The 22,334-nt window shown below is 45.1% G+C and overlaps 2 protein-coding genes across 8 annotated transcripts in view; one reads left to right on the plus strand and one right to left on the minus strand.

Annotated features, from left to right (window-relative positions):
• The window catches only part of TEX9 (testis expressed 9), a 51,620-nt gene extending 49,179 nt beyond the window's left edge, over window positions 1-2,441 (minus strand). The window contains exon 1 of the mRNA XM_017827451.1: window positions 2,159-2,441. Within this exon, the coding sequence (XP_017682940.1) occupies window positions 2,159-2,441 (283 nt within the window). The remainder of the gene's footprint in view (window positions 1-2,158) is intronic.
• The window catches only part of RFX7 (regulatory factor X7), a 76,859-nt gene that overhangs the window by 24,671 nt on the left and 29,854 nt on the right, over window positions 1-22,334 (plus strand). Inside the window, exon 1 of one of the 7 annotated variants that reach the window (XM_017827501.1) lies at window positions 2,440-2,588. The exons of the other annotated variants lie outside the window; for them this stretch is intronic. Coding sequence (XP_017682990.1) covers window positions 2,440-2,588 — 149 coding nt within the window. Of the gene's footprint in view, window positions 1-2,439; window positions 2,589-22,334 lie in introns of those variants that run through there. 7 annotated transcript variants of the gene reach the window in all.

Genomic DNA, 22,334 nt, shown 5'->3' on the forward strand with positions numbered 1-22,334 from the left:
CACTGCTGACAAGGAGCTCAATCCCTGCGTCAAACGAAGGTTTTCAGAGCCATTAGGTACAAGAACTGCAGCAGGGTCCTTGAATGATATTCCTTGGATGATATTCCCTGGGGATGTCCACTCAGTCCATCTGAGTTCAGGTTCATCTCACAGCTGTTAAATAATTCCCCTCAGTATCTTCAAGTTAGTTCCGTCAGCACTAGTTCTCTGTTTACACAATAATTCTGGATCTGTTTGTTCTTTGCTGGAGTTATGTATGATCACATAATCTGCATATAAGTTGCCACCTTTTTTGCCCATTTTGCACAGGTGCAGAAACTACAACACAAGGCAAGTTCAGGTGGTTGTGTAGGAGTCTACCAATGTGGCCTCCATTTATGGGCCTGCCTGCTGCATAAAGGGAAATATAGAGCGTGGGCTTCTGTGCTGTAGTTAATAACAACACAGACCCATTTCTTCCAAGTATCAGGCTGTGAAAAAAAATGTTAAATTCTACTTTACTGCTACGCCTGAGAAGGAAATCTCTTCTTTAGACAAAATGGGACCCCAATCTTATTTTAGGCCTTTGTGGAATCTTATTTTAAGCCTGCTAGGAACAGGCTTACAGTTGAAGGGCTTCACACCCAAAAGGCACAGAAAAAAAAAGTTGCTTTTTTTTTAAAGAAGATGGATTGATGATGAGATATGGGAGCACAGATGTAGCTTCTGAGGCTATTGATAATAAGTGGAAATTGCCACAAAACTAGAAAATATCACCCAGGACATTCACCTTTGTCTTCCCGTGCCAGTTTACCTGCATACTGATGTAGTTTTCTTGCAAAAAGCATAGCAGTTTGGGATTTTAAATTGTTGTCGGACTGGGTAGTTCACAGTTTACTTCTGATTACAATTTTTACTTGTATTTTTCTGTTCTTTATTTTTTGGATGACCTTCAGAAATTTCGAATTGATGTTAAAAAATGTTTTTAATAAGAGGGAGGAACAAAAGACCTTATTTTTTGTGGATCTGATGAGAGGTTTTATAAGGGGAAGATCACCGTCATTGTCATCGCTATTAACGTTCTGATTTTGGAGCAGTGGAAACGTAAGCAAAGATTTATTTTTGAAAGGCCTCGCTTTGGTTGATGACAAAATACTCACCTCCTAAATTTAGCAATGCTGTGTCTCCATGTGTATATTTACATTATTAGTCACCTTTAGGCCCACGTTTTCTGTGATCAGCACAGGCTTGGAAGTCACTCCTTCATCCTTGTGTACCACTGTCAGAGAGGGCACTTGGGTGTCCTTGCCCCTGCCCAGTGGGCTGAAGCTGTGAATTCAAGTGGGAACACTACCAGAATTGGAGTGACTGGGAAAAGAGGGGCAACACAGGGGCAGCTTGAGCTCTCTTTGTTATCATGACCATGGTGGGAAAAGAAACAATAACCATAGAATATCCAGAGTTGGAAGGGACCCACATGGATCATTCAGTCCAACTCCTAATCATGACTACAATAACTTCCACCTTGTATCATAGTCCCCAAATTTGGGTATTTATTCCCCCATTGCCCCAGGTTTTGCAGTTCCTCTGGCTTTTTCATGAAAAGCCACGATGCCAGGAGCCGAAATACAGCTTGTGCGTGTAGTTCACAGAATACAGTTGTGGTACCTGAGCATCTTAAATTTTTGGGAAAACGTTGATCACAGGAAGGTTGTGGGTAAAGGCCGGCGGCACTTATGGCAGCCCGGCCCCATTCATGTGCGGGGGACGCACGGGCAGGCTAAGGGCACACATGGCCCGGCCTGGACTCCCCCAGGGACAAGGCAGGCACTTGTTATTTTGTTATCAGCCGCGGCTGCGGGGCGCTCCCGGCCACGGTGCCGCAGCTGATGTAATGCAATGCTGCTGCCGCCGCAGCGGCTTCACGTGTCTGCGGCGCGCCCGGACACCGGGGCGGCTGCGTGTGCCGTACCCGCTGTGGAACACACAGACACACACATCACACACAGACACGCGTGTATGTGTTATTCTCGCCGCCGGGCCGCTCCGGGCGCAGCGCCCCCTCCCCAAGGCGGGGGTCCCGGTGCTGCCGCCGCCCCCGCCCCGGCCGCGCTCGCCGCCCCCGGCCCCGGCCCCTCCGCGGGGCGGCCCGTGTGTGGGGCACGCCGAGCCTGCGCACTGCGCGGCCGGGCGGGCACGGCGGCCGCGGGGCGAGGAGCGGCGGGGCGGGCCGGGCCAGGTGCTGCCGCTGCCGCTGCGGGGCGGGGGGAGCGCCGAGCGACCCTGCGCGGGGGCGGCGGGGGCCGGGCCGCCATGCGCCGAGCCGCGGGCCGGGCTCGCCATCCTGCGGCGTAGCGGCGGGACGGGTTCCGCCCGTGATGTCCCCCGGGCGGCGGGGGAAGGCGACTCACTCGAGCGCTGCGGCAGAGGCCTAGTGCGGGCAGCGCCGCTCGCGTCCCCATGGCCGAGGAGCAGCAGCCGGAGGGCGGGCAGCCGCCGCGGCGGCTCGCCGGCACCCCCGCGCCCGGCGGGGCCCTGCCGGCCCTGGTGCCGGGGCTGCAGGGCGGCGAGGCCAGCGCGCTGCAGCACAAGATCCGCAGCTCCATCTGGTAAGGGCCGGGCCCCGCGGGGCCGGGGCAGGGCCGGGGGGGGCGCGGCCCCTTTGTGCGGGCGGCGCGGGGCACACGCGTGTCCGCGGCGGGGCCCGCGGGGCAGGGACGGCCCCGTGTGCGGGGCGCGGGGCACCTGCCGCGGGCGCAGCTCCCGCACGGCCGCGTTTGTACCGCGCTCGGGAGCCCCCGGCGCGGCGCTGGGGCGGCGGGGGATGCGGAGCCCAGCGGGGACGGTGCGATTGTCCAGCCTCCCTGGAAACCCTCTGCTCTCCCCATGTCCCAGTCGGGCTGTTTGAGTGCAGTTTTGGCTGGAACTTGTGATGGTTTGCAAGTTCCTGCATAGGAATCCAGGTTGTTTTGGTTTTTTTTTTCCCCTAAAAATTAAAAGAAAATTCCTAGTAAACTGGCATTTGACTTAAGAATTTTATTTTGTGTGCATTTGTGTGAATTGAGTTCAGCTTACTGCAAATAAAGCACTTTGTGTTTTTTATAAAAAAAAATCTGCAAGAGGCTGTCACCTGCAGCATTTGTATTTTATGTATGTTTTTAAAAGCTGCCTTTGGCTGAGGGTGCTGATAAAGTATAGTGAAAGTTGGGAGTTGTAAATACAGGTTACTCATATAATGTTTTCGTTTATATACACACACCGTGTATATTTTATACATGTACTCATCCCAGTAAAAACATACTGATCTAGCTTGCATATTACGTCATATTACAGTTAGATTGTGTGGTTTGAATGGATATAGCTGGAAAAGAAAGAGAATCTAAATATAATTTTACCTTCCCATTCCTTTATTGTATGGCACACTGACATTGTATTTATTATTGGCATGGTGGTGGTTTTTACTTATTTAAGCAGTAAATAACTGTTCATTCTGCTTAATCCACACTTGCTACCTTTTGTTTTGGTTTTCTCTGCAATGTGACCTAGAGAAGGAATATGAACTGCAGAATTTCCTGTCTGTTTGGATCACAAAATCTTCACGGCTTCCTAATTTATTATGGTATTTAGTCGATGGCCTTTTCATATTTTCTTCTCTTTGCATGAACGTGCTGTTTGGAAATGAGCCTGGGAGAGCATGTTTACATTGCATTCAGATTAGGTATCATGTCCAAGTTGAAGACAAAATGGCTACTAAGTAAAACCTCTGCTTTTATTGTGGGTTTTCTTTTCAAGGGAAAAGAGCACAAATGTTAGCCTCTGAAATGAAAGCTGCTTGTTTGATTCAGGTAAACTTGATGAATAGCCCAAACCCACGTTTGGTACAAAGGAATGCAGCGTTTTTCCCGATGTGAGTGGCTCTCTTGGTGCCAAGTGCCTGTGACCAGCAGAGGTTTCGCCAGCACCTTGCAGCCCTGTCTCCTGGTACTTTCACAGGCGTTCCTCACCTCAACACGGGTGTTCCTCCTGCCTACCTGTTTCCTGCACCGGGCTTCAACTTCCCTGCTGCTTTCAGGCAGCATCCGTTCCCTGTGGGTTTTGCTGTTGAAATGCAGTATTTGAAGTTAAGGTTATTTTTTTATAAGAAAACCTTTTCTTTGATGTCTTCAAACCTCGTGTTTCGCTATTGTGATCAAGCAGTCTTCATTTGAGGCTGGAGTTTCACGTTAATTTGCATCTTCCTGTAGATGTGGTGGTTGTTTTGGAACGGCAAGGATGAGGAGCATTGCCAGGGATGTCGTGCACACTGCACCCGGGTAAACAGTGGAAAGCCTTGGGTCTGCTGCTCTGTTCAGTGGGTGCTGGTGATGGGTAAACAGCAGGAGAGGTTGTGGAAGGCTGGTTGTGAAAATGGCAGTGCACTGCTGTTAACAGAACTAAGTGTAATGTGCAGAGGAGAGCTTCCTCTTTCCTCCTTCCCTCCTCTTCCTCCCCTCTTCCCCTGCCGTGCCAGTTGCATGTGCTGGCAGGCTGGTGCATTCAATTCCCTCTTTCCTTCCCAAGGGGTTTAGCACATCCAGATTAGTACTCTTCTCTGTTGTTTTCCCCACACCTCCTTTTTTCCTACACATGTTTGTGCATAGTGGATGGAGGTTTTTAGTTGGCTGTGTTTGTTATTGTTTTGTTGGGTTTTTTTTATTTTTTTTTATTTTAAGGGTTTCAGTCTTCAAATTATATTGTCAATGAAAATAGTAGTATAGCAAAATATAGCAGCTACTGAAATACTGGGCTTGAGGATCACAAACAAGTCTGTGCTTGTCCCTCCCCTGTACAGACAAATATAAATATAGAGTGTGATGCAGGCCACGAGTGGGACAATGAGGTATTCAGTACCTCGACTTATCTTATTCTGTTTATTAAATTAAAATGTAATTTGACAAAAACATCTTGAGTAATTGTGTACATGTGGAGCCCCTTAAATTGAAACAATAGGTTAAGTCCTGCTGGTTATATTTGCAGTCACAGTCAGTATATGTACTGAAGACTTAAAAATGTGCTTGCTAGGAGTCTAGTCTGTTTTGGGATTTTTTGTTGTTGGTTTTTTTGTTTGTTTGTTTGGGGTGTTTTGGGTGATTTATTTTTTTTTGCATATAAAGTGACCATTAGTTTGAACTGAGGAGGGGAAGATAAGAGTGATTTAGCTGTGCTTAAAAACAAATCTGGAAGTATTTATTTGCACTGCAACATCACCTACAGGTATTTAACTGCTGTTTGGTTCCAGTAATTGAAGCTCATCACTGTCTCACTGTATTTGTGTCCTGCCCGCCCCACTTGAACACATCCAGCAAAGTGGTGTCTGGTTTTGTTTGGTGCTGCGTATTTGAGTTGCTGAGGCGGTTGGATGTTCTTACGGTGTGGGTGAAGTGGGCAGAAATAATACTGGATGTCTTTTCCCACTGACGGATTAGGAGTCTAGACGGGGAGAACACGTCTTTGGGAGCCCAGCCTGGCTGATTAGTGTCGGGATGGGCGGGTTTCTAAATTGCCCTGGTCTTCGCTGACACTGGGCCTTAATCTGCCTGTTTTTATTTCCCTTTAGATTCGTTAAAGCTTTCATATTTATTAATAGCTTTTTGTCCAGACGTTGGAGCCCGAGGCGGGAAAACCTCCCTAGTCAGCTGTCTGAGCATATAGACTAATGGGGTTTCAATTATTTTCTTCGGGTGAGGGTATTACTGAATGTGTGTTATTTGTATACGATGTTTCTGTACCCAAACATATGGTGGGGAAGACAGAGTCTACTCAATATCCCGTTGAGTTGCCAAAGAATATCTTATCGCCAAAGACAGCGAAGTACGGATGTAAAAGCAGCGTGGCACAAGGATTGAGGTGGGGAGGTGGCCAGGGGAGGATGGTGCGAGCTGAGGGTCTGTCTCGATGGCGTGAAAGAAAAAGACCAACAGTTTTAGGCAATTTAATCCCCCCGCTCAGTGTATTAATCCAAAATCCAGTAGCTGCGAACGCTGAAGGAACGGACAGGTTTGTTTTCTTGTTCACTGTTGCGAATAACTGGTGATGATTCTTCAATAAGCACTTGTTTACTGTTGTAAATAGTAATCTGGTGCTTGCATCTGTGCATGGGTTGGTCCCAGCCTCTTTCACCTTGCCTGCATCTCAGCTCTTTTTGTCCTAGAGGCATCTGTTAGGATTTGAATATAGTAATTCTGCTCAAGAGATTAATTTCTCTCCTTCCCCTCCCCAGTCTCGTGTGTAAACCAGGCTGAGGACCAGGCACTGTGGAGTGGCAAACACAAAGCATTGCATTTGCAGCCATTTCAGCTGGAAGTGGGTGTGGGTTTCAGACCCATAATTTTTGTCCTCAAATCACTCTTCTAGCTAGAAGTTGTAATGGAAAACCACATGAGCTAGGCCGGGCAGTGCCGAAATTATATGTCCTAAGGCCCAGTTAGTCTCGTGTTGAAGGAGGAGTAGGAGGTGAATTGTGCCTTTGTTAGTTTTGGGCTCTTGGTATCGTGCTAGAAAACCAGATTAGCTGATTGTAACACCAGTGTTTTCTAATCTTTGGAAGGCTCCATTCTTTCTTGGACTTACATCATTCCTGCTCCCTCCTGCAGTTGCATCCATCACTCCTCATTAGGCATTGTCAGCAAGCGTGGATCATCACTTAGCTGTTGGCAGAGCAAATGTTCTGCAACTTGGGAAATGCCGTTGAGGTTTTTCATTATAGGAATTGTTACTTACTTGTATAGTTAGGTCAGCAGAAAAAATGATTGACAGTCTTGATATTTTTAATAAAATGCCTGGCAATGAAGGGGGAAGCTCAAGGAGCATGTGTTTCAGGCTCTTAGCAAAGCAGGTGGATACACCTTTTTGGTGGTTTTCTTCTGCAGTTGGAATTGCTGTAAGACCCTATATGTATTTTTTTAAAACATACATTTCTTTAGTAAGGTTGGACTAATCTGGAGACCAGTCCATCTGCATTTTCTCTCTTTTTGTTTCCTGTAGCTTGGGAAAAGGAGGCAGGAAATAAGAGAAAAAAGCCCAACATAACTCGGTATTTTGTTACATGGCCTGTAAAATTGAGTGGAGAACTTAAAATTTCCTCTAACTGATTGCAGATTCTTTGTGGTTATTCTGTCCCTCAGCCCAAAATGCACCATCATTCCCCCCTTCGTCCTGGTTAATTCATTGTTAGAAGTGGGAAACACAGTTTATACTTCTTCAATTACAGATTACGGATTTCTGTGGGGAAAGGCAAATAATTATCATTGGCAGGTGTACGGGCTGCACTCATTTCACTAAATCTGTGCAACATCAGAAGTGAGTTTACATCTTTTGAAAAAGTACCTTGAGTCCCTCAGCTAAGATATGCTGTGTAAAACTGCAAAGATTTCTTGTCGCTAACTCGGTTTTCCCAGGGTTTTTGGTTCCATTGTTTGCAGGTGATGGTAAGACTTGTCTGTCTCAAACGTATTTCCTGATAGGGTGTATAAGTAGTCAAATACATAGGAAAAAATTGAACTGTGGACCATATTTTAGAGTTCCTGATGATTTCAGGGAAGGTCAGGCCTCCTTGGGCAAAGGATTTAGCAGCATGTCATTCTCCTTCACACTCTGCTTCCCCAAATGGATAGGAAGAGAAAGTGGAATTTGTTTCATTTCACTCCACCTGGTTCTGTGCAAGTTGTGGACAAAAAAATATCCTCTCTGGTGAGGGTCAGCTCTTAGGGAAGATGTTTCCATAAAACAATCCATCTGATCAGTTCATGTGCCTATTTGTCTTTGACTGTCAGCAAATTTTAAACTATGTGCCAGGGTGTAATCATCTGTGGTGCATATCTCATGAATTTGGGCAAAGTAAATCCTACACCATTTGTCACTTTTTCAACTTGACTTCTCCTGGAGGTGGCCTCTGGGGGGTTGTTTGGAGACCTTCCATTCCCCTGAACAAGGTCCAGGTACACCCTTTATCTGTTACTACATGTTCCTGTAAAGAGGAAACCCATCTTTTGTGGGGAAGCCCCCCCAGAAGAATTCCTTCAAGAGCATTTACTCTTCTGCAAGTACATCCCTGTGCTGTTGGGAAAGCCTTCCCCCGTGCCACTGGCTGTGGGAGCGGGCAGGTCAGTGGCAGGAATCTGTGCCAGGTCGGCGTGGGAGGAGAAGCAACTTTCCAAAAGGGGTATGGCCACCACGGTGGTGGAGTTTCTAGGTCAGCAGGTGTGGAAGCCAATTTGGTCTGGAGGCATTTTTACAAGGTTAGAAAATAAACCTGAATAAAATGAATGGTGACCTTTATGTAACCTTTTGAGAATGGAGTTGAGGTTTTATTGAATATCCTGGCTCTGAGTTGGATGAAATAGCTTTGCAGGAAAAAAAAAGATCTTTGTAAATCTGCATGTAGGAAGAGTGGATTTTTCACTCTTGCTCATGGGTTTTGTATGTCTTCATTTCTTGAAACAATTGAATCTAATAAAGTATGTGGGGGGAAACAACATTCAAGTAATGAAAGATTTGGATAAGTTTTATAGCCGTTCATTTAAAATGCATTAGAGTGCATGAAATTGTTGACTTCACAGCATCAAACATACGCAATTCTTTGTTTCATAAACATTTTACTTTCTACTGCTGGAGTTTCTTCATCGAAGCAAGTCAGATTGTGTGACATTGTGATTCAGAGCAGCATTTCTAATGAGTTCTTAATAAGCACAGAATTTCAAGATTGTCATCCCAGGCCTCCATAGCTGGGTTGCTTGCCATCTGGGGCAATTCTGTTTGATTCACATATGTCTGTGTGCCATTGGTGAGTAGGAATCCAAATTTCTCCTGAAAGGAACACTTGGAAACCCCCACCCAAAAGTTCCTGGATGTATAAATTACTCAGAAAAAGTACTGTAATTGGGTGAGATGATGGTACTCCTTGGGTTTGGGTGATCAGATTTATATTGAAGCACTGATTAATCTTTTAATTAATTGCAGTTGGGGTGGTTTTGTTAGTCTTTGTGTGTGTGTGTGTAGTTTTGAGAGCAGGGGTTGAGCTTAATGTTTTTACACAGATCCCATAACTTATGTATGTTGCCTTCTCTTGTTACTCTACTCTGCCGCTTGCCAAACAGAAGTATTTGGAGAAGGACCAGAGCTGCAAAATTCAGATCAGGATCCAAATTTGGATTTTTGGTTCAAGCTTTTCTAATATCTAATATTACAAAGCCTCATATATAAATAGGGAACTCTTTATTTTTAAACTGTGATGAGGAGACGGAGGTGGCTTTCCAGCTTGCCTCTGAAGCAATAGAGGTAGAATGCTGGACTGTATGTTTGAAAAGTTAGCAGCAGGTGATTCAAAAGGTGAATTGAATAGATGAAAAAGCGGTGGGTGCTCTGTCACCCAGAAAGAACCCAAGCAAAAGGCCAGCACACATTGGTACTTTTAAGCAAGTGAGAAGAGTCCCCTAAATTTAAAATTCGGGAACTGGTGGCATGTTTTGTGGTGTTCTATTGGATCTTTGGGCATTTGGAGGGTTTGTTTTGTTTTGTTCTAAATGGAGTTAGCCAGTATCTCAATTTTAATGCTTTCTTGATTTAATGGAAAAAGGATTATCTCCCATCAAGTAGGATGCTCGTTATCGGCTGCTGTGCCATCAACAGGGTTTCAGTAAGCTGCCAAGTGTTTTGTATTGTTGAATGTTTAATCATTAAGACAGTGGAAAAAAAACATTCAAAACTTCCCAAATATTTTCCTTGTTGCTTGTTTTTAATTGCTTGTGGTTGCTGCAGTGACATTGTACCCATCAAAGGGTGAGGAGGCTGGGTGTTGCTGCCGGCGGGGATGGGGATGGCTCTGTGGGTGGTGGGACTTGCACCCTGGGGCTGTGGTAGAGGGGCCTCCCGTGGGTGGCAGAGCTGCCAGGCTCTTTTTTGTGGACCTAACTGGTCTTCCACCTGGTGAGTGGTCCAGTCTTTATCTCTTGCTCGGGCTACGTGAGCTGTTGTGTTTTCCCGGCTGTGACCCCAAACACTCTGCGTGGTGCAGCACATGGTGGTGCTGGGACAGGGGTTGTGTCTATGGATATGGGTTTCTTGGGGTGAACCTGTGTTCCTCCACACTAACAAGTCCTGCTTAGCCTTTCCCAGGAGCAGCCTGGGGATGCTATCACCTACTGATTGTCAGGTACTTCAAGTTTGGGAAGAAAATCTTGTTCCTGGGAAGAACTTGTTTATGAAATGAGGCGTATTCATATCCCCTCCTGAGAGGAAGTTTGTGGTTAAATGTCAAGGTCCGTGATCAGTGGCTGTCCTTTCTGTTTGATGGCCTCACAGGCATGCAGGCAACATGTATTTCTTACGCAGAAGTTCCTAAGTGCCATTATAGGGTTGTTGGGGCTGAAAAAATTGGATTGCACTGGACAGAAGGAATTACAGTTCCTTACTTTGGTTGCCTTTAAAGCAGTGAATTAAACTATTTTTAAACCAATCAACTTTAAAAACTGTTGCATCTTTTTCTTAGTACAAGGTTGCCTGGAAGTGTCTGTCAAGTATCCCTTGAACAAACAAGAATTAGTTTGTGAGCAAGGTGTGCTGGATAGTAGGATGGACAATTTCTTCTCCTGCATCTTCCTCATCACCTTTTTGCCTTTGTTTAGAAATCACTTGTTAATACTTGGAGAAGTCTTTGTGACTGCAGTAAAAATACTCCTGTGTGACCACTGCCACATGAAAATACAGACTGGAAAGGCAGCTACTCAGTACCACAAATGGTAACTCTTTGAAGGCCAGTGAATTGAAAAGCTTTAACATTTATTCAGTATTTTTTCGTGGATGGAATTTTAGTCTTCGTTTTTAATCTTCTTTGAAAAATGGTGACAACTCCTACCTCTAGAACCACATATTAGTTTTAATGCTTATTCAGTGGAGGAAACTACTGGAGAAGCTTGGGTGCTTATTAAGCCAGGGGCAAGAATCCTACAAGGGGATTCTGGATCCTGTGTGAATGCTGTGTCTGGAGGCCATTTGAAATTGAGACTCAAGGCTTCTGCTTCAGGGCTGGACATCCTCTGGCAAGACCAGTCTGTTGTCTGTGCTGGAGGTGTGCAGGCAGTAGTTTCTTGGGAAGAGCAGGCAGGTGGTGGATGCCTGTGCTCTCGGGAAGCTCCGTGCAGGACGGGTTCCCTGCTGCAGTGAGCTGTGCTTGTTGGTACTTGGCATCATCCTCTTATAGCTTCCATATCCCTCTCTGTATTGGGATTCAGGTGCTTTGTGCTTCTCCTGGTGTTTCTCAGTGCAAGGTCAGTGATTACTGTGATCCATGCACTGGTTCTGTGGAAGTTGGGAGCTGTGGGTGAGGCATCTGTGAGGCTGGACAGTGCCCAGCCCTTGCTGAAGGCTGTAGCTCTTTCTGCTGTGATGGGGTGGACTGAAGCAAAGGCCAAAATTCATTTTGAAATAATCTTGCTGAAGTCAGACAGTGCCACAGAAACCTGTTTTATCCAAGCTCTGACATAGTATGACAAAGTCCCTCTGATATAAGGTGTATAAAAACTTGGTCTATTTTCTTTATGGTTTGATTTTTTTTATTTCTTTATTTATTAAGCCTTTTGGCATTATAAATTAGGAGAGCCTACAGTTGCTATTAGTGGTCATGTAGACTACATAAATTAGTTGATATTTAAAAGACAGTCAGATTACTCACTGGCAGTAATTGGAAGCTGCACACCTGGAACCACAGTTTGCTGAAGAGCTAAGCCAGCTTTTGGCTCCAGGAGCCTGCTCTGCAGCATTACTTTCATTATGCTTGATTCCAATGGTATAGTTCAATCACTGACTCCTAAAAAGTTGAGAAATGAATTGGCAGCTGAGAGAAAAGTGCATTTGCCTCTTTCATTCAACAAGTGAATGAAATGGGATTGGCAGATGTAGTTTTAAAGACCTAGAAATATCCCTGGGAAATTTTGAACAGAATCTATCAGTTGTATTTAACATCTGGAGGTGGCTTACTGATTCAAAGAAACAAATCTCAAATAATGAACAAATGTGCTGAAGACATAAGAAAAAGCATTTATTTTGCCTTTTACAGCAGTTTGGAAATGCTGGTGGTTTGTATGTGTTTAATTACGTTGAACAAAGGTTTGTCTAAATGCAATTAATCTTGTACATCATTTGATCATGCAAAAAATGCCAGTGCCGATCCTGAAGATTTGGTAACCTATGTAATTAAGTCTGTGATCTATGAGGATATTCAGACACCTATCCCTTATTGATCACTTCCGAGTAGAAGCCAGGTGTCTGATTACCCTATAGATCCATGCCTGAATGTACTTTGAGTAGCCAATTTTCCTGGTTAATAATGGCTAAAAAAAGGCAATGGTCTTGATCTTGCAGGCTAAGAATAATAATGAAACACAAGATGCTTTGTTTTGTGTAATACCTATGAGTTTAAGCAGTTCCCATTTAGATTTCATGGAGCATATTCCCATGGACTGCATCTTTTTCTTGCTAGCAATTTAGTTTTCTTGGAGGGATTAAGAGAGTGAGTTCATCTATCACCATGGTTTGTACAATCAAGTTGGTGAAACTTGCAACTTGATTGAAAACCAAAATACAGGTGATGTGAACCCTGGTTCAGTGTGCAGAAGCCCCTCTGTGAACACTTGGTCACACACGCACATACTGGGATGTTGTCAGTCAACAGCTCCAGCTGTTCAGAGGGAAAATATTTGCAATGGGTAAGTGTGTGCAGGGCAGAACCTATTAATTGCTATTTGTCACTTCCCAGGGGTTCTTGTTGCTTTAGTGAAGTTCTTAGTTACCACTGAATACTTTAAATACCAGTAGCTTTGTGGTAAATGAGACCCGGCGTGGGATCAGGAGGTAGCTCGAGTACCTCGTATTCTTCTGGAATTGGTCAAACTCAGAAAGGTGAGTTTTGGTTTGATGAGTTCAGTGGCTGAGCACAGGAGTGGCAAAGCAGCATGTAGTTCACCTTGAAAATTGGAATTAAATTGTTAATAATCACATAAGGACATTTTCATTCCCTTAACGCAGACATCTGCTCTCCCACTGCAATGTTTACGCATGATGTGGTTCACAGGAATGAAAATCCAGACCAGTCAGTTCTGTGGTGCTCTTAGACAATGTCTCCTTCTGGAAGGACCTATCAGAATTGTAATTGTGGGTAACATTAGTGTGACACTTTTACAGAAGCACAGTTCAGTGAATTGTTTGATGCTGGGAGATGTTAGTCAGCTATGTGCTGCAGCCTACAGGTGAATCTCAACAGCACTGTTAGCTCGGTGAGTATTGCTTTAGAATCTCTGTCTGCATCCCTCTTAAATAGAATTCTCTGGTGCTATGGTTTTTGCAAAGTCAGAAGTTTAATGCAGCTTTTCCTAAGTCTGATCTAGATTTAATCAAGGACAGTCTTTTCTGTTTCTGATTGTTCTGCTAAGTAAGTTGTGGTGTAACTGTGCAGTTTCCTGGGATGTTTGGAATATACATGTTATGAATGATGAATTTCTGCAGGTGTTCTGCAAATGGTCTTAACAGGGTGCTAAACTCAGTGACCTGTGGGGTTTTGGCTTCAGTATATTGTACTAGGACAGATCACATGCCCTCTGCTATATTTTCAAAAGAAAACCATGACAATGTGAAAACTTCTGAAATAGATATCAAAATGCTTATGGACAACTCTTTGCCTGCAAAGCAGGTGTGTTACTTGAGAAGAAAATGGCTAAGTTCCCAGTTTTTTGGGTCCCATCCCCTTGGTTGCCTAGGGTAGGATGGTGTGGCAGAGCCAGGCATAGCACAGCCTGCCTGCAGCAAACTGTTCCAAGGGGACAGAGTACTGAACCTTAAAGTTGTGGGGTATTGAATACTGGTCAGATGCCTGCTGTTCATGATTTCCATTCATAAATCAGGTTTTAGATGAAAGCAATACTCTGATAGACCTGCTTGCTCATTCGTCGTGGCTGCAGAGGCAGCCTGGCAGGGAGGGTGGAGATGCTGAGTGGGTGATGCTGGGCTGCCCCACGCTGGCAGCGTGTGCTGTGCTGGCAGTGGGGCTGTCAGTCAGTCCTGCTGCTCTGGGGCCGGGCAGGCCTGATGGTGCTGCAGCCTGGGAGCCGGGAATGTGATCCAGGTGGGAGCAGCCCTTCCTGCAGTGCAGGCCCATGTAAAGTGCTCATTGGACACAGTTAAGCTACCACTTAGGAGTGAGTGCAATTGTGTTTAGACCCAGCTTTGTAGGTGCAAAATGAAATAGATGCATGCAGGTATGAACTTAAACAAGATTAACTTAATTAAATTTTGTGCAGGTTTAATTTTAAGCAAGTGCAGCTTACAGGTTTAGACAAGTTTTTGAGTCTGCAAGTAAACTGAAGTTCACCTGGGTTGTAGGTAAGGGGAACTCAATGTTTCAAAAGAAATCCTTGAGAATTGGAGTAGCACGTGTTTGTAACTTTTCCAAAGATCCTACTTTAGGGTTTAAAACAATTTTAAAAGATGCCACAAACTTTATTTTTTTTACCCCCAGAGGCAGAGGTTGGAAAACCGATGGGTTACACTGCTCTAGCATTCGGTTAACTGACCTTTGAGGTAGGCAGGAGACTTCTGGCTACTCACAGCTTTTTATTTGCAGAGACCAGACAGTTTCTGTGCCTGGAGTGGGTCATAGCTGATAGGCAGAGGTGAGTGAGAAATGCCCCAGGTGCAGGGCTGAGGGATGGAGGCCTGAAAGAACCTGTGGGAGCTGAACAAGGAGTTTTTTGTGATGGGACGTTGTATGGTCACCATCGGGCAGCAGTACCATGTTCATCCTGCCTAAGTTCAGCTTTAGATTTTCACCTCTACAAAATAGTCAAGGATGAGTTTTGCAACGTGCCAGTGAGCAGTGTGGCACAGGTCAGGGAGAGAAGTTGACTTTCCTGTGGCAGTGAAGCCATGCCCATCTAGCACGAGGAAGCAAGTGACCCTTTTAGTAGGCAGATGCTTGGAGGGTGCATGTAGATACTCAGGGCATTACTCAGCACAGGGAAACCTAAGAGGTTGCAAGGATTGCATTCCCTGGGAGTCAGCAATCGGGTACAGGTTCCTCAAGTGGAAAAAAGGGAGCAGAGGAGCTGCGTGGTGGGCAGCCATGAGAGGAAAGGGAGCAAGGAGAAGGAGGAGTGCACATGTCCAGAGATCAGGGCAGAAGCAGAGGTAATAGGATGTTGCATGCAGCATCAAGAGGAGAGGGCTGGATTAAAGCTGCATTTGTTTGCAGAAAGACAGGCTGATGCCTATGGGGGAGCTGGTCAGTATGGAGAGGAGTGATGGGTATCTGTGGCATGGAGGAAGGATGAAGAGTGTGCCAGGGAAACACTGTGGGTTAAGCTGGACCTCCCAGTGCAGTGTCTGTGAAGTGCAGCTCAGGGAATGCTTCTCCACTTCCCACCACGTGCCAGGCCAAGTAGTACTGAGATGGCAGCATGGCATGAAGGCTGGGGCTCCTGTCCAGGCTGACAGTGGGACATGTGCAGCTGTTGGCCCTGCGGGTTTTGGAGAGGGGGTGGCTATGTGGGGTGTCTGAGTGCCGGCTTGTCGCGGCTCAGCAGTGCAGAGGGTGAGCTCTGCTCCCTCAGGGTAAGGCCACAGAAGAGCTTGGATAGGACTGGGTTGTGGGACTGTGAACCAGACAGTACCTCCCTGGGCACCAAATGAATAGGGAAATGAAGAGGTACAACCAGTAGCAAATCTCTCTTTTTAATAAGACATAACTAGGATAGGTGTGGGTCATGAAAATGTTGAAGGAAATAATGCAAAATAAAGAAGAAGAAACACAGCTTTTATAGCAGGCTTAAATCTGCCATCCAGGTACCTGCACCAGCATTGGGAAACACATATGGTAGGAAAACCTTGCTGTAGAGCTGCTGACACTGGGAGCTCTTACACTGGATTCATCTGAGCTCAGAGCTCTGTGCAGTAAACACAGCCCTATACAATCTGTATGTTTATGGGTGTGTGTTACCTGTAAGCAGAGTGTGGAACTGTTTCTATTTGCTTATATGAGTATTGTTTTGCTTTGCCATCAGCTGTCTGTACCCACCCTTTCCCAAGGGAAGGGCAGTGGAAGACAAAGTCTGTGCCCTGTTGGAGGCTTCTTCCTTCTCCTCAGCTTGTTGGCCCTGCAGGCATGGAAGGGAAACTATTTTGTGCACATGTGTTTTGTGGGTGCACTTTTTTCCTGTTTGCTTTTGGTTTTGTTTTTTAAGTGCTGCTGAGGACTGTCACCCTGTTGGTTTCAGGGCATCCTTTCTTAGAGCCTTATGGGACAAAGGCTGGAGAAAAATCTCCATGTGCTTTACAGCATCTCCATTTCAGACCCCTAAGTAATAACGTGATTCTCTTCTGCTGCTGATGGCTGAAAATAGCCCAGCAGATCTTTTAGCTATCTATAGACTGGATTCAGAGGCAACCAAAGATTTATTTGGTTTTTCATAGTTAGTTTTAAACCCAGGAGTTTTTATTGTGGAATATGTGAGCCGTTTCAATGGATGATTTGCTGTTTAGCCGCAAACCTGCCTGTCTGGTGACTTGCACCCACCTTTCTGCTTTCAATAGGATATCCTTGAGATGAAGTTCCTACTCAAACCGTCTTTTTTCACGATGCTTTGTTGAGATCAGAGATTGTTAGTATTAAATATAGGATGCAGCTCCTCTAAAGTCATATGATCTTCCCACATCCTGTACAGAGGGCATAGCATCCTTGGAACAGGCTCCTGCTTGAATATAACAATATGCACTGATTTTAATTCAAAGCAGTGCTGAACGAACCAGGGTGAGAGCTATGTAAAAGCATTTTCTTTGTCTGTTCTCAGAGTTCATTAAAATAACTTGTGGCAAAATACTGAATTTATATAAATATAATAAAACCCAACCAGGTAGTTAAATGACTGTCTTATTGGGATAGAGCACTTGGCCACGTGTGGTTGTTGCACGTTCTTCTCAGTTATTTTAAGAATAGTGGAACAAACCTTTAGCACTGAATGCAACAGATTTCTTCAGAGAGCTAAAAGATGTTTATGGACCTAAATTTCAGATGGAGGTATTCTGATGTCTGCTGGCTAATTATTTCTTGGCAGTTCATTACAATGGGCTACATTTGAGTCTTGGGCATTTCATTAGCAGCCTTATCTTCCTCCTTTGTTCAGCTGTTTGTATATTTGGCATTAATTATACTCATAAAATGATCATAGTGTCACAAATGGTGAAGGGATTAAATTTTTATCCTATATGAAATATTTTAATGGCATTTATTTCAGTAGCAAGTGTTGAAGTCATGTATTTGACACATTTTAACCTGCATTAACTTCAAGGCGTGCTGAACCGCTGTGTTTTTCAGCGCTGTGATGCAGCATTGCTGCTCCTTATGGCTGATGGAAAACCGGTCTGGCTTATTCTCCCTGGCGAGTGGAAGGGGGTGGATTAGGTTACAGGGAGGATGAATCCTTGCAGCTCGCCCTGCCTGGTTGCACTGTTTTATCGTTTTGCTGTGCTTGTTCCTTCCTGATTTCGCTGAGAAGGGTGGTTTGGCTGGGACTGAGGAGCAATCTGCCTTCGAGCTGAAGAGCCAATATTTACCAATTGTTGAATACTTACTTGGTTTACTTTTCGAGGCCTGAGACTTGGACACTTTGCTAGTGGACACAACTCCCTCTATTTTTATCCTTTAGGATAAAGCATACTTCATGTGCTTCCAGGATGCAATTATGGTCCCTGTAGATTTTTTTTCTGGAATAAGAATATATCTACATTTGAATCGTGAAAGACCTGATCTGTCTTGTATTAAATGTTTTGCCTCTGATTGCCTGTGTTTGTGCTGGGCTCAAGTGCCTGGTGTCTGGGGCATGACATTGGATTCTCCCCGGGGAGGGAGCAGTGCAGGCAGGGACAGAGCCCCTAGGTGGCATCAGAAGCCACCTGATTTTTGGCTGCTACACACCCGAGGGTGAGAGGGGTGATGGGAGGGGAGTCCTGCCCGGCCTGGGTGTGCTTTCCTTTCTTGGCACCCTGTGCTAAAGCTCTTACACCATTAGCTGAGCAGTATAGATAGTCGTCATTTTGCTAATTCAAACATGTTCCAACCTTGTGCAGCTCTGCTTTCTAAATATTTAATTGAAATGCTTTTACAGCCATTTTACTTCTTTATCACCGTGAGCCAAGCCAGACAATGTAACATGGCATATGTTAAGATGTTAATTGAGTAGCAGCACACATAGGCGGCTGTTTCATAATTTTCTCCTTAGATGATCCTTGGCTCCAGTTTAACATTTCTTTGTGCTTCTGAGTGGAAGGTTATATAAAGATATATTTAGAGCTGTTAGTCTAAGAAAGAGAAACATTAATTCAGTAAGATTAAGAATTAAGGGCTGAATCCTGCAGGCACTGCTGGGACACAGTGCCTGTCGTGGTAAGGATGTGATAATAGTACCTTTCTGATAGTACCACTTACTGTAATGGGGTTGGTAATCCTTTTATTGAGTGGTTTCTCACAGCTTGCAGAGTAAATAGAGATTTTTTTTTTTTTTTTTAATGTCACCTGATGTCATCAGAGTTGTGGAATTGAGATTGAATCTTTCCAAAAGGATATGTGGTCAGTTTAATAATGACCCTCTCTATTTTAACGTGGCTTTCAGAAAGATGACTTTGCCAAAACTGTCGCTGTTGGTATTTTGTAGCGGAGTCTGACTTGCTTTCCTTGGGAGCCAAGTGGGTTTTTGAAGAGGCAAAGAGGCAGCAGGACACTGCACAGGAGAAAGAGTTCCTGGGTGCTGTCAACACCCAAATGCCTCCTGTGCCTGGCAGACACGTGCCTGGCAATGATGCTCATGTGGTACTGCTCCCACCAGGAGCATCCTTTCCAGACTACCCTTCGACCCTGTTGTTAAACAGTTTGACAAACACCCTTCAGAGATGCTGTGGGAGAGCCACTGATGCAGTGGGAAATGGAGGCTTTTCAGGTTGCAGTAATTTTTTTAAAAGGCCATGTGGCCAAAATAATCCTTCCTTGGCAGACAGTTCTAACTGCTGTCTTGGGTACCCTTCTCTTTAGGAAGGCTTGTTTTCAGATCTCTGGGTAAAAATACCGTGGCAGCACTGTGTTGCCATGTGATGTTGGAGTTGTAGGTGCTGCACGTGAGCCACTGGGGGTTTCCGTGGCCCTGAACAGCCCCTGCTGGGGTTCTTTTGGCTTCAGAGTTTTTTTGTTTTTCCTCCTTTTCCAAAGAAGGCTTATTTTAGAACTTTATAAACCTCCTTTCTCTCTCTGTTAGTTGTCTGAGAGGGTAAGTGGTTTGCCATCTGAGGTGATAACTACTAGGTACTGGTGCTGATGGTAAGTAACTGTACACTGGAGTTTTTTATTCTAGTTACTGCTTTTCCTACTGAGTCCTACATCTTGGGTGGTTATGTAACATAACACACCCCTGCTCGAAACTGGGAGCCCAGCAGTGGGGAACCCTTGCTGTCCAGTCAGGAACTATGCCCTGCCTTCATGATGTGCGGCACAGCTATTGGCAGTGGTGGAAAGTGATTCCTTTTCATCAATTGCATTATGGTTTGGCAGAAATAATGTTTTCTCCAGGCTGCCCAAAATGTGCCAAGCACATAAAACGCAGCTACAGAGGCTGGTTTTGGGAGGGTGTTCCACTTTAGGCAAATACTTGCAGTCTTGAGATGAAAGGGATGCAGAATATCTGTGGCAATTTCCTTGACGGCACCAAACTTCTAATGAAAAAAAATCACTCTGGGCTTCCCATGTTTGAACACTGAGTCAAACCATTACTGTATTTGGCACAATAAATTGTGGCTCCACTTGTCCACTGAGTTTGGCTGAACTGGATCTGTTGCTGTTGTTGACATCTTCCTCCGTTGGAGGAACGAGTCCACTTGAGAGCCATGCCCTGTGTAACTTCTGTGGCTGGGATGTCTCCCCTGCAGAACCGCAGTGTCCTGGAAGTGCTGCTGTCCCACTTCTGCCAGGGACTCAACTCGGGAGCCCCCTTTCCAGCATCCTCTGCTGCACAGTGTGTCCCAGGACAGGAGCTGTGACTGCAGGGGTGGGTGTTCATGTGTGTTCACTGTGCACATGTGGGTGCTCCCACGGTCTTTGTGACGCTGCTGCCTTTCACAGGGACTGAATGCTCTCAGCTGGAAAGCTTGGGGTTTAGTTTCAGTGCTGTGCAGGCTTTGAGAAGGCTCAGAGTTAAGTAGGCAGTAGCTAATAAATTTGAGGGCTTTCTTTTACTCCTCCCAAAAACTTCCCTCTTTCTGGTCTCACAGACATAAGGCTTCTCTTATCCCTTGTGGTTATATGGCTTCTACTATTTGCAGCATTAAAGGAAGTACTTGATGTGCTCAGAGCAACTGAATTCTGCCACCTCTTGTAATACGATATTCCCATATTGCTCCGTGCAGTTCAGCTACCTATTGCTGAAAGTAGAGTATTGCTTAATTAGAGGAAGGTTGGCAGCATCTGGTTTTATGCCCCTTGGAAAAAAGTTGCATCTTTTTACCTTTTCCTCCTGCTTTTTTCCCCTTCTGCCTCTCCCTCAGTGTAAAGTAAACCCAGCTGCTCACCTGGGGAGAGAACACACTCCTCATTCTGCCCATGCCAAGTTGGGGCTGTTAAAATGGGTTTTCTCTGAGCAGAAATACATAAATAGGTCAGGGAAAACAGAAATGCATACTTTGGCATAAGATAGAAGGGCAGTTTGAGGAAGTAGTCTGATTTCTCCCTTTTTTATTCTCTTGAAGATAATTTCATGAGTTTGTCAACGTGACTTCAGCATTTCGGAGCTTTAATTGCTACAGCCTTCAAAAGTTACCTTCAAAAATCTCTCAAACATCTTGCCCCTAAAGGTTAAGTCAAAAGCTGAGGCTGTTAAGATGGAGGCTCTCCCATAAGACTTTTTGCTGCAGACCCAAAGCAGCCAACACGTGTTTTCTGGGCAGTTTGTAGGACCAAAGGTCTCCAAACACAGCAGCTTCTGCAGCAAGCAGCCCTGTGCTGCTTCTCCAAACAGACTGAGAAACCTTCTTTTCTCTGCTGTTTTACTCATTAGTAGAAGCTGGGCTCATGTTTTTGAGTGGCTGTTGGTAGGTGACCAAATTGATCCAGACTGGTGGCATTTGGAGCAGTGCTGGCATTTTGAAGAGCATCACTGTAGACAGTTCAACAAGCTCTTGGGTTACTCTGTGACTGAGAGACTGAACTTTGAAACAGTCAGTACAATGGTACCCCCTGAGCAAACATCTCATTGTTGGTTGTGGTAGTGTCATTAATTTTTGGGAGGGTTTTTTGGAGGGGGGCAAAGTTTTGATAAGAAGTTTTATACTCTAAGGTTCTTCTGTTGGGTCATTGGGCTCAAGCTGGTAAATCCAAGGCAGCTGTAAAAGCAGCCACCTTTGTTATTGCTCATAAGAGACAGCTGCTCTCAGAATCAGAAGTCTTGTCCTGGATGAAACTGCTTGGAGTAACCTGAATTAAGTTTTAGATGAAGTAAATGAACTAGTTTCACTTCAGGGAGACTGTCAGCATGAAGAGCTGTGAAAGAGAGAGTAGCATCAGCTGTGATTCTGGGTGGGGGTGAGTCACAGTGAGCTCCCAGGAGCAGCTCTCTAGGAGAAGCACGTCTGGCTGAGGGCTTAAGGTACAGTTTCTGAGTTTAGTTTCCAATGGGCTCAGGTCTGTAATAGATTCAAATGGTTATTTTCATTAGAAAGAACATCTGTCATTCCTGCTGCTCTCCTGCAGCTATTCCTGGACTTGTAGCAAAGTGTGTGGGTAGTGGCCTCCAGATGTTAGAAGTGGCTCTGTGTAGGGCCTGATTCTGCCTTGTTGTAGGAATTGCTGTTTGCAGGGACTGTAATTGCAGTAGTAATTAGATAAGGGATGAATTTGACAGAGACAGAAGCAGACTTATTCATTGGTAAATGAAACTTCAGCTTTCAAAGCATATCTGTCCTGTTAGTGAAGGAAGGAGTGGGGATGAAGTAAACAGAGGTGGCTGGTGTAATTGGGATGGCTGTCCCTTTGCCACCTGTCCTTTTACCTCCTGATACGGTGGAGATGTGTTCTGCATCACCAGATGGAGCATTTCTGTGCAGTGCTCAGGACCATGAGAAGGTCACTGTCCCAGTAGCTTCCTGGTCAAAGGGCTCATTCTTCAGGGTTGTCATTGCTTGACTTTGACGTGCATCACCTTCACTGGAGGGGAAACAAGAAGCGTTTCTGTCATTAGGCACAGCCTTTCTAGAATTAGGGCACATTAAGCTGTTCTCTGGTTAGGAAGAAAGAAGGC

Source organism: Lepidothrix coronata, unplaced genomic scaffold, assembly GCF_001604755.1.
Source record: "Lepidothrix coronata isolate B3197 unplaced genomic scaffold, Lepidothrix_coronata-1.0 Scaffold140, whole genome shotgun sequence".
Taxonomy (NCBI): Eukaryota; Metazoa; Chordata; class Aves; order Passeriformes; family Pipridae; genus Lepidothrix; species Lepidothrix coronata.